At 43.2% G+C, this 12,214-nt stretch overlaps 1 protein-coding gene across 1 annotated transcript in view; it reads right to left on the minus strand.

Annotated features, from left to right (window-relative positions):
* RNF212 (ring finger protein 212) overlaps positions 1 to 12,214 on the minus strand; it is a 55,914-nt gene that overhangs the window by 17,745 nt on the left and 25,955 nt on the right. Inside the window, exons 5-8 of the mRNA XM_025185865.3 lie at positions 11,781 to 11,839; positions 4,414 to 4,478; positions 4,258 to 4,327; positions 2,693 to 2,738 (exon numbers count right to left, since the gene is read on the minus strand). Coding sequence (XP_025041650.1) covers positions 2,693 to 2,738; positions 4,258 to 4,327; positions 4,414 to 4,478; positions 11,781 to 11,839 — 240 coding nt within the window. The remainder of the gene's footprint in view (positions 1 to 2,692; positions 2,739 to 4,257; positions 4,328 to 4,413; positions 4,479 to 11,780; positions 11,840 to 12,214) is intronic.

Raw genomic sequence — 12,214 nt, forward strand, 5'->3', positions numbered from 1 at the left:
AGGCTAACTGCAACCACGATGACCTTTGCATAACCACAGATGTTGCCGTGGCCCGTGCTGCCACATCGGCAATGTCCAGGGCAATTTGTAGGGCCGTAGTCGATGCTATGTACCCCTCCTGGAGTACTGACTTGAGCAATTCCTGCTTGTCATCGGGTAGATGTTCTAAAACCTCCACTAGCTTGGAGTAATTGTCAAAGCTGTGATTAGATAGATGCGCCACATAGTTTGACATCCGGAGGATGAGGGTGGCAGAGGAGTAAATTTTTTTTCCAAAGAGGTCCAGGCACTTGGATTCTTTGTCTGCAGCCGCATTCTTGTTTTGTGGTGTTTTGGTCTTTTGTTGGGCTGCATCAACAACCAAAGAGTTTGGTTGGGGATGCGTAAACAAAAATTCCATCCCCTTGGATGGCACAAAGTATTTCTTATCTGAATTTTTGAGTGGGTTGTGATGACGCCAGAGTTTGCCAGATGTCGTCGGCAATCTCTAATATTGCATCGTCAAATGGTAAAGCCATTTTTGGTTTTTGTGACTGATGTAAACGTTTTAATAGCGGATGGTGTTTCTGTTGAACCTCAGTGAGATGCAGCTCTTGGGACTCTGCTACCCTTTTAAAAAGGTTGTAGAACTGATGGATGTCATCAGTGGGTGAGGAATCTCCCGGGAACACTGCATCATCCAGAGATGATGATGATTGTTCTGTTGGTGATTCGACTTGAGGCTGGGATTGCTCTGGTACTGAAGCCTGTGGTTCCAGTTGTGCCGGTGGGATAGGGATGTCTCCTGATGGTATAGGAGGTCGAATAGGAATGATCAGTGGTGTTGGTCATCTAGATTCGCTACGAGATTGTGAATGATGGCAATGTGGGGACCTAGACGAGGAATGTCCTGAGGAGTATCAATTGTGGTGACAATATTCACACCGTTGATAATATTGGTCATGATGATGCCATCCCAGGGAATAAGCGGATGAGTACGGTATTCTATAATCATACCGGCATCTGGAATATGATGATCTTGTAGGGGATCTGGAAGAATGCGACCTATGTCCCCTATTTGATGGTGAGCATGAATATCTACAGTATCATTGGGGTGAAGGAGAGAACCATGGAGATCGCCCATGATGAGAGACATGAGGTGCATGGACCTCTTGGTGCAGTGGTACAGAGAATACTGATGCAGGTGACTGTGGTTGGGGAGAGAATACCACCCGTTCTGTGCTCAGGGATGGCATTCTTATCCTCTTGGTTCTGCGTCTTGCTCTACCAAAGGATTGACTGTCCTCAGAATGTGATTTGTTCCTCGTCCACATTTCGATGGGTTATGCTCGGTGCCGTTGTTATGCTGGGCATCGATGGTAGCGTTGATGATCCCGTTTGGGACGGTACCGGTGAGAGTTCCATCGTCCGTTCCCCTGGAACTGGGATGACTGTGACCGAGACCGCTGATGGGGTCAGAGCAGAGTTCACCAGCACAGTCTGTAGAGTTGGTGCCCTGGGTGCCGACATAGTTGAAGGAGCCAGTGCTGATGTACTCGGTGCCGGGGCACTTGGTGCCGGAAGTTGCATGCTTATCGGGGCTGCAGGTGTGCTTTTAGCTGTTTTGAGCTTTGCTGTTGCCGGGCCTGACTCTGGTCTAAGAGATGTTGCCGCTGCTGCCTCTCTATGGCGGGAAGGACTCGGCTCCGATAGACTGCAGCTTGACTTGTGGTGCTCACCATGGTGAGGTAACCCTACTCCCGAGGTACCTGGCCTGTCTCCCACACTCCAACACAATTCAGAGGAGTGAGGAGGTAATTTTTTTTGATGAGGTTGAGGCAGCAGACAAAGATGGTGTAGGTGACCCTGACTTGGAGGGTTGAAGTGCCTTACTGAACAGCAGCATTTTTAGTTGCAATTCGCGGTCACATCTGGCCCGGGCCGTGAGCGTAATACAGTGAGGGCATTTTGGGGGTATAAGACCCTTGCCCAAGCACTTTATGCACATTGAGTGCCCATCGGACGCCAGCATTGCGTCGCAGCATTGTGAGCATTTCTTGAAGCCAGGAGACCCCAGCATCCTGACTGAAAGAAAAAAAATCTTTTTTTTTAACAAAACCATTAAGACTAACTAACTATGCTAATTAACAACAACTATCTAACTAACTCTAAGATTAATACAACAATTTTTGTCTCTGACAGGAAGAGAGGGAGTTTGCTCTGCCTTCGACCGTGAATGGTTAGGAAGAACTGGCAGGAGCTGGATCACGTGCAAGCTCACAAGCGGCTCGAACAGAATGCGCCGCCGCACATGCATGATCTGGCTGAACTACAGCTGACAATTCTCCGACCTGAGGCACCATGATGAGCCCGGCACCTGAAGTGGAGCACTATGGGGACACTACCCGAAGAAGAATGTCAGCTTACTGGGATTCATTTCAAAAACAGATTTCAAGTATTTTGCTATATGACCTGGCAATGACATGATGTAACTACATCCCTATTTGTTGTATTCATGGAATAGATTGTTAGAAAGTTAGCTACTAGAATTTACCAACTAGTGCTTCAGAAGAAACATCTCTGTTTACAAAAGCATGTAAGCATGTGCTTAAGATCTTTCCTGAATCAGGGTCCATGAGTCTAAGAGTTGCTTTATACAATGATTAACAGAATATAGGAAAACCCAGGTTTGTATACATAGAAATGAACTCACTTTCCTCATTGGGGAAGGTACATGGTCAACATCCATGGATTCTATCCTAATAGTGCAAAATAAATGTATATGTTGTAATAATAAATTACAGATCTATTTTAATTAAAATATTATTGAAAATTATGTTATATCTTCTCATTCCTGATAAATAAAATATTGCAGTATCTATTCTACTATTTTAGTTAGTATATTCATTTGCAGCGCCTTCATTTGTATAGATGAAATGTTGTTTTGAAATACAAATAACTTATTGTTTTAAATAGTATAAGTTACAGGTTATGAAATCTACGCAGCTGTCAAAACATAGAGGCTACATCTACATTGGCATCCCTTTCTGGAAAAGGGATGCTAACGAGACGAGTTGGAATTGCAAATCCATGGGGGATTTAAATATCCCCCGCGCCATTTGCATTTACATGGCTGCCGCTTTTTTCCGGCTTGGGGATAAGCCGGAGAAAAGCGCCAGTCTAGACGCGATTCTCCGGAAAATAAGCCCGTTTCCGGAGAATTTCTTATTCCTACTTTCAAATTCCTATTTGCAATTCCGACTCTTCTCATTAGCATCCCTTTTCCGGAAAGGGATGCCAATGTAGACGTAGCCAGAGAGTTATGGATGGGATTTTGAAAGGAAGCTAAAGGAATGAGGTACCAAATCTCTTTGAAATGTAATGGGATTTGGACATCTAACTCCTGTAAATGCCTTTGAAAATCCCAATTAATGTGTATAAAGGAAAGGAAAATAGATTAGAAAATAGCATTAGAAATCAATATGACCAGTATTTTAAAAAGGGGTTAATAATTTGAGGTTCCCAATTTAAGAGACATTAAGGTGATCCTGATTTTCAGAAAGTGCAGATTTCCTGTGCTCTTCAAAGCAGGCCTCTTTAAATCACCTCAAATGGAGCTCCAAAAATCAAGTCTGTCAAAATCATTTCTGAAAATCTTGATCTACTTTTAAGAAATTAACATTCATTGTATTGTCATATACAACTTAAATATTAGAAATGCCAATACTAACATAACAACACTTGGATCAAATTATGTTCTGAATTAAAAACAGAATGGGATTTGCACAGAAGTCCATAAAGCATTTGGCCTTAAATTATTTTAGAAATTCAAATTAACATATATGTAGGAAGTATGGTCCCAATTCAGTACAATTTAAGTACCCCTCTTGCTTAAAAATGTGAACAGATCCACTGAAATCAGTGGAACTACTGACACGCTTAATGTTGGCTATATGCTTTAATACAGGGCAGAACTGAAGCTATATGAATAACAGAACATATTTAGTACTTAGCAAAATAAACTAATTGCACCATGAATTCTTTGATCACTGTATCATAATAAGCTATTGTTCTCATCAGCTCATTAGTCTCACTACTGAGGAGAGACCAGATACTAAAATTAGAAAATATATTAGAATTTGGGCTCATAGTCAACAGGGTGTATAGTCTGGTAAAGTCATAGCACTAAGTAAACATAAGAGTCTTTGAACAAATACTAATTTTAAATCTCTCATTGTTCATGAGATTTTCAATGGTAACTAAGGGATCTGTACCCACCTTTCTGAGGTTGATGGGCAGCTGGGATGAAGTGAGTATGGTGAATACCCATTCTGCTTTGCTGAAGGAACTAAAATAATTAAACAATGTTAGAGCTTTGTTATAATCAGTGATGCATATTTCATAGTTAATGTTTTAAATTAGTTCTTCTCTTACTAGAAATGGGATTTCTAACTGTAGCGGAAACAGTCAGATGAGTAGTTTGTTGGGGAGGCCTCGTGCTAAATGTAAAACGAAAGAAAAATAGACAAATTAAATGAAAAAAGGTTTTAGTTATATAACTACTATCGATTGCTCTTTTAACATGATAAAATTGCTTATAAAAATACATATGATTAGCTATAAAGTATACTGTATGTGTATTATATTGTCCACGCCTCTTTGCATGACAACAGCAATTTTATGGTAACATCCAGAAAACTGTGGGTATGTCTACACTACCCCGCTAGTTCGAACTAGCGGGGTAATGTATGCATACCGCACTTGCTAATGAAGCCCGGGATTTGAATTTCCCGGGCTTCATTAGCATAAGCGGGGAGCCGCCATTTTTAAATCCCCGCTGCTTCGAACCTCGTGCAGCGCGGCTACACGGGGCTCGAACTAGGTAGTTTGGACTAGGTTCCTATTCCGAACTACCGTTACTCCTCGTGAAACGAGGTGTACCGGTAGTTCGGAATAGGCACCCTAGTCCGAACTACCTAGTTCGAGCCCCGTGTAGCCGCGCTGCACGGGGTTCGAAGCAGCGGGGATTTAAAAATGGCGGCTCCCCGCTTATGCTAATGAAGCCCGGGAAATTCAAATCCCAGGCTTCATTAGCAAGTGCGGTATGCATACATTTCCCTCCTAGTTTGAACTAGGAGGGTAGTGTAGACATACCCTGTCTTATTTAAAGGCCCAATATTAATGTACAAGTAATTGTGATGAACTCTGTACCCATAGGTTTGTGAATTTCTTTACCTTTCTAAAATAAAATTGTCAAGAAAACATAGTAACGTATGTGTGTTATTCACAATTATCATCTTGCAAATGGGATGCTGGAGGCTCTACTGTTTGTGATTCAGAACTTCTAATCTCCATTGGAATCCTCACTAAGCACAGAAGCTTTGTATAGAAAACCAAAAGTCACTTGAAAAACTTGTTAGGCTCATCAGACTTTTTGCAAACATTGCTAATTGGCAAGGTGTCGTTTTAAAAATTGATTTTAACAAAGTCTACAGCATATAAAAGGTATCATTCTGATACCACTTGCATTTGGACATAGCAAAAAGCACTAGTTTTATGCAAATCCTTCCTAACAAACAAAACTTGAATTAACTAAGCCTAATTATTTGTGATATATGGCTTGATTTTAAAAAGAGACAGAAATTTTACAAGGGGTTGAAACACCTGGCCACCGGGCTCTCTGGCACATCTCAGAATTTCCATCATTCAGATACTAATATGTCAGAATCTGCTTGGCCAATTCCCCTGAAATTAATGCAAAATATTGTAATATAGCCCCTTTCATAAGACCCCAATTTATATTTTTAAACACTCTCCACCATTTTTTTAAAAAAAGGTCAGAAATTCAAGTTTCTAACAGAAAAAATGATTTCCATTATTTGGAGAAGATATACATAAAAACAAACTCTGAGACCTGGTCTACACTACATAGTTAAGTCAATGTAAAGCAGCATACACTGATCTAAGTATCAAGTATCAGAGGGGTAGCCGTGTTAGTCTGAATCTGCAAAAGCGACGAGGAGTCCTGTGGCACCTTATAGACTAACTGAAGTGTAGGAGCATAAGCTTTCGTGGGCAAAGACCCACTTCGTCAGATGCATCTGACGAAGTGGGTCTTTGCCCACGAAAGCTTATGCTCCTACACTTCAGTTAGTCTATAAGGTGCCACAGGACTCCTCGTCGCTTTTGATCTAAGTATGTCAGCATCTACATTACAGCCTCATTGCAATGTCATTGCCTTACTGCACTGATATGATAACTCCAACTGCACAAGTAGAGCGTATGTCAGTGTAGTTAGGGTGACACAATGTCTGTATAGACATTATATTACTTACATCAGTTGTTTGCTCTCTTGTCAATATCAAGAAAGCCAGGAAGCTAGAGCTCAGCTGCTACCCTGGAGACTTGGGTAGGTGGACCTCCACCCCAGCTGAGAACCAGGACCTTTTAATTACCCTGGAAAGGGTATGAGTTCAAGAGTATGTCTACACTAGGAAATTTTTTCAAAGTAACTAAATTCGACTTAGTAACTCCCAATTTTACAAAATCGAAATAGTGTGTCCCCACTACAGGGAAGCCTCAAAATTAATCTGAGGCAGGCTCCATACCTTGACTTACAGCTCCAGGACACACTGGGGAGTAATTAGTTCTAATTACTCTGGGGAGTAGTTATTTTGAATAATGGCACTGGAGCATCCACACTAACGCTATTTTGAAATAACTATTTTGAAATTAACGTTATTCCCTGAGGAAAACAGGAGTACATATTTTTAAATAAGTGACCTGTTATTTCAAAATAATGGTCTTGGTAGTGTGAACATTCCACTTATAAATTTGACCTAAGGGGAGTTAAAAATAACGCTGTAGTGTAAACCAGGTCTAAGTTACTTGTCTGAAGAGCTGAGCCATAGAAGCCCCCACTGAAAGATAGCTGGCCATCAGGAGGCACTACCATGAGTACTCGCCTTGCACCCATTAGGGGATGAGGACCACTTGTAACAACACAGGATGACACAAGGGTTTTGTGTGCTACAGATGGTGAGTACACCATCATACACTTACCCTGAACATGGGACTACAATTCTGCCCAATTATTACATGGACTAGGAAAAAAAGTGGGCAGGCTACTTACTTCTTCCCCCTTTATCTATATACAGCCATGTAAATAATAGACAGGATCTAGGCCATAAAAACTGTCTGTCATTTCTAGATTGGAAGAATACATGCTTACATAAAATTCCACAAATCTGCCAGGTGCACATACACTGAGTTATTGTCTACACTGCTGAGTTCAAAGTGACACTGCTACTGCAGTACTATATTGTGGTAGTGTGGTCACAAGCACCAGCACTAGGAGAGACTTCTCTCAGTGTTGTAAATAAGCCACTTCCATGAGAAGAGTAGCTAACAGTGCTGGGACGCTATTTACACGGTCCTTTTACACAGTGGCGGTCCGTCAATACAGACGACCTAGATGGTCATAAGAACATAAGAACATAAGAACGGCCGTACTGGGTCAGACCAAAGGTCCATCTAGCCCAGTATCCTGTCTACCGACAGTGGCCAGCACCAGGTTCCCTAGAGAGGGTGGACCGAAGACAATGATCAAGCAATTTGTCTCCTGCCATCCCTCTCCAGCCTCTGACAAACAGAGGCCAAGGACACCATTTTATCCCCTGGCTAATAGCCTTTTATGGACCTAACCTCCATGAATTTATCCAGCTTCTCTTTAAACTCTATTATAGTCCTAGCCTTCACAGCCTCCTCTGGCAAGGACTTCCACAGGTTGACTACACGCTGTGTGAAGAAGAACTTCCTTTTATTAGTTTTAAACCTGCTACCCATTAATTTCATTTGGTGTCCTCTAGTTCTTCTATTATGGGAACTAATAAATAACTTTTCTTTATCAGCCCTCTCCACACCACTCATGATTTTATAGACCTCTATCATATCCCCCCTCAGTCTCCTCTTTTCTAAACTGAAAAGTCCCAGTCTCTTTAGCCTCTCTTCATATGGGACCCGTTCCAAACCCCTAATCATTTTAGTTGCCCTTTTCTGAACCCTTTCCAAGGCCAAAATATCTTTTTTGAGGTGAGGAGACCACATCTGTACACAGTATTCAAGATGTGGGCGTACCATAGTGTTATACAGGGGCATTAAGATATTCTGGGTCTTATTTTCTATCCCTTTCCTAATAATTCCTAGCATCCTATTTGCCTTTTTGACCACCGCTGCACTCTGTGTGGAAGTTTTCAGAGAACTATCCACGATAACTCCAAGATCTCTTTCCTGATTTGTCGTAGCCAAATTAGCCCCCATCATACTGTATGTATAGTTGGGGTTATTTTTCCCGACGTGCATTACTTTACACTTATCCACATTCAATTTCATTTGCCATTTTGTTGCCCAATCACTCAGTTTGGTGAGATCTTCTTGGAGTCCCTCACAGTCTGCTTCTGTCTTGACTATCCTAAACAGTTTGGTATCATCTGCAAACTTTACTACCTCACTGCTTACCCCTTTCTCCAGATCATTTATGAATAAGTTGAAAAGGATTGGTCCCAGGACTGACCCTTGGGGTACACCACTAGTTACCCCTCTCCAATCTGAAAATTTACCATTTATTCCTACCCTTTGTTTCCTGTCTTTTAACAAGTTCTCAATCCAAGAAAGGACCTTCCCTCTTATCCCATGACCATGTAATTTACACAAGAGCCTTTGGTGAGGGACCTTGTCAAAGGCTTTCTGAAAATCCAAGTATACTATATCTACTGGATCCCCCTTGTCCGCATGTTTGTTAACCCCTTCAAAGAACTCTAAGGGTACGTCTACACTACAGCGCTAATTCGAACTAACTTAGTTCGAATTAGATAATTCGAACTAAGCTAATTCGAACTAATGCGTCTAGAACTAAAAACTAGTTCGAATTAGCGTTTTGCTAATTCGAACTAGCAAGTCCACATTGAGTGGACCCTGAACAGGGCTTAAGGATGGCCGGAAGCAGTGCCGGCAGGGCATCAGAGGAGGACATAGAGCGTGGAGCTGCTGTCTCAGGCTAGCCGAGGGCTGCACTTAAAGGGTCCCGACCCCCATCCCGGACAGACAGTTCTAAGGGGTGCCCCGCTTGCAAAGCAGTCCTGGCTTGGATTGCCCGGAGTACCCACACTGGGCACATCACACCACTCGGCCATCAGCCCGGCTGCACTTGCCACAGGCTGCCATCTGGGAAGAGGGGGCAATCGGGGGGCTGCAGGAGAGCTTCCACCCCCAGAAGCCCGCAGAGCCAGCCCAGTCCTCCCCATCGGGGGCTCGTACCCCATTCCTCGCTCACCTCCTTCCACTCACCCTTCCCTAGCCCCCCTTCTTATTGATGTACAAAGTAAAGATAACGTTTCTTCCAACATTGACTCTGTCTTTATTGAACAAAACTGGGGGAGACTGGGAAAAGGAGGTGGGAGAGGGGAAGAGAAAGGCTGGGAGAGGGGAGGGCAACTAACATGATCAGAGGTTGGGAACAGGTCCCAGATGAAGAGAGGCTACAGAGACTGGGACTGTTCAGCTTAGAAAAGAGGGGATGGAGCGGGGACAGGATAGAGATCTCTAAAAGCAGGGGTTGGGTGGAGAGGGTGCATTCAGAAAAGTTCTTCCTGAGTTCCCATAAAGAAGGACTAGAGGACACCAAAGGAAAGGACTGGGTAGCAGGCTTCAAACTAGTAAGAGACAGTTGTTCTTCTTCCCAAAGCAAATAGTTAACCTGTGGAACTCCTTGCTGCAGGAGGCTGTGAAGGCTACAACTAGAACAGAGTTTAAAGGGAAGTGAGATCAAGTCATGGAGGTTGGGTCCATGGAGTAGTCTTAGCCAGGGGGTAGGAGTGGTGTCCCTGCCCAAAGTTTGTGGAAGGCTGGAGAGGGATGGCACGAGACAAATGGCTTGGTCACTGTCTTCGGTCCATCCCCTCCAGGGTCCCTAGGGTTGGCCGCTGTTGGCAGACAGGCTACTGGGCTAGATGGACCTTTGGTCTGACCCAGGACGGCCATTGTAAGCTCAGGGTCAGGGGTCTCAGTGGACCCCCTTGATTTTCATGCACACCTGCTCCTGGGTGGCCAGGCTGGCAGCTATCCTGCCCTAGCCGGCCACTTTCCTGTGCCTAGTGCGGAGATCGTGGACGAGGTCCACGATGTCCGCACTAGCCCAGGAAGGTGCCCACCTCTTGCGGTCCAGGGCAAGCTCCCGGGAGCCGCCAGCCTGGTCCCGGGAAGAGGGGGTGGGCTGGGGGACATCGGGTGGGTGGCTCTGTGCCGTGCCAGGTGCAGGGTCTGCTGGCTGGGTGCTGGCAGGCTTGCACCTGGCACGGGCACTGTAGCCAGCCCGTGCCCCTTTAAGGGGGCCGGGGCCGGGGCCGGGAGGGGGGCATAGAGTTTCCCTGGTGTTGGCCAGAGTGGCCACCAGGGAAACCTGGGGAGGGCTAGCCTCCCACTAGTTCGAATTAAGGGGCTACACACCCCTTAATTCGAACTAGTAAGTTCAAACTAGGCTTAATCCTCATAAAATGAGGTTTTCCTAGTTCGAACTAAGCGCTCCGCTAGTTCGATTCAAATTCGAACTAGCGGAGCGCTAGTGTAGCGGCTATGAATGTTAGTTCGAACTAACGTCCGTTAGTTCGAACTAACATTGTAGTGTAGACCTACCCTAATAGATTAGTAAGACAGGATTTCCCTTTACAGAAACCATGTTGACTTTTGTCCAACAAATTATGTTCTTCTACATGGTAGTTTGGAAAAAAGAAGATTAAGGGGGGACATGATAGCGGTTTTCAAATATCTAAAAGGGTGTCACAAGGAGGAAGGCGAAAATTTGTTCCTCTTGGTTTCTGAGGACAGGACAAGGAGTAATGGACTTAAAGTGCAGCAGGGGAGGTTTAGATTGGACATTAGGAAAAAATTCCTAACTGTCAGGGTGGTCAAATATTGGAATAAATTGCCAAGGGAGGTGGTGGAATCTCCCTCTCTGGAGATATTTAAGAACAGGTTAGATAGACATCTGTCAGGGATGGTGTAGACGGAGCTTGATCCTGCCTTGAGGGCGGGGGGCTGGACTCGATGACCTCTCGAGGTCCCTTCCAGTCCTATTATTCTATGATTCTATGATTCTATGGTCACGTAAGGCACGAAGAAAAACGACCATTGAGGGCTTTGGAGGCGGGGGCGCCAATCGCGCTGATTGCGCATTTCGCCTACGGCGCCAGTTGCCGGCAGCTCATCTAGGGCCACTCCTGCCTTTACAGTGCTGTAACTTTTTGCACTCAAGGGAGGGTGTTTTTTCACACCCTTGAGCGAGAAAGTTACTGCACAATTAAGTGCTATGGTTGCCTACCGACCAGAGGCTTAATTCATAGTCTTAATACTTTCCACAGTGTTGTAAAATGTTTGTCTCCTAGTACAGTAAGTAATTTTCAAATGTACATCCATTCACATCTGAGTCATTTCCTGGCACAAAATATTCACTGCAAAAATATTAACCTCTTAGAATAATTACTGATTTGAAAGATAAAATAAGAAGCTTTTCCCTGTCATGTTATGTTTATGTTTCTGTGGAGAGGGGTAGGATGACAGAAAACATAATTTATTCATTCATTTCTAGAAATCTAAATATATTATTCTACTCACAGAAGTATGCATAATAGAAAAGAGGCATAATCTTGATTTTTTTGTATTTTATTTTATATAACTTCTTATTAAACCTGCACTATTCCAAATGCAAAGAATACTCACATTTACTTTTGCTATGCTAAGCTTCTTACCATTGAATTGGATGTGTCTGTTGTGTTGCCTTCTTAAGAGAGTCTTCCAATTTTGCAATCTATATGACATAATCAAAGACTTATAGAAATTCTGTTTGTGTGAGATACAGTAGTATTATCAAACACATACTTTTACAAAGAGTTCACTGATTGCATCACATTTATTCTTAGATATTGTTTTCATACCTATACATAGAGTCAACACAGAAGTGGGTATAAAGATCATAGCCAATTTTATTTCTCAGGATCTACATATACATGTTTTTTGGCAGTCATAAACTTCAATTTTGATTCTGCAATGCACTGACATGTTACAAAGCTATGGTAAAATGATATTGAGAAAAGAATTTAAAGGAAGTTTGCTTCTTTCTTCTCATGCTTGTCCCAGATATAAAAAATTAGAGTGAATAAGAATGAAAGTAAATGAAAACACT

The sequence above is a fragment of the Pelodiscus sinensis genome, chromosome 4, assembly GCF_052426305.1.
Source record: "Pelodiscus sinensis isolate ZL-2025 chromosome 4, ASM5242630v1, whole genome shotgun sequence".
Taxonomy (NCBI): domain Eukaryota; kingdom Metazoa; phylum Chordata; order Testudines; family Trionychidae; genus Pelodiscus; species Pelodiscus sinensis.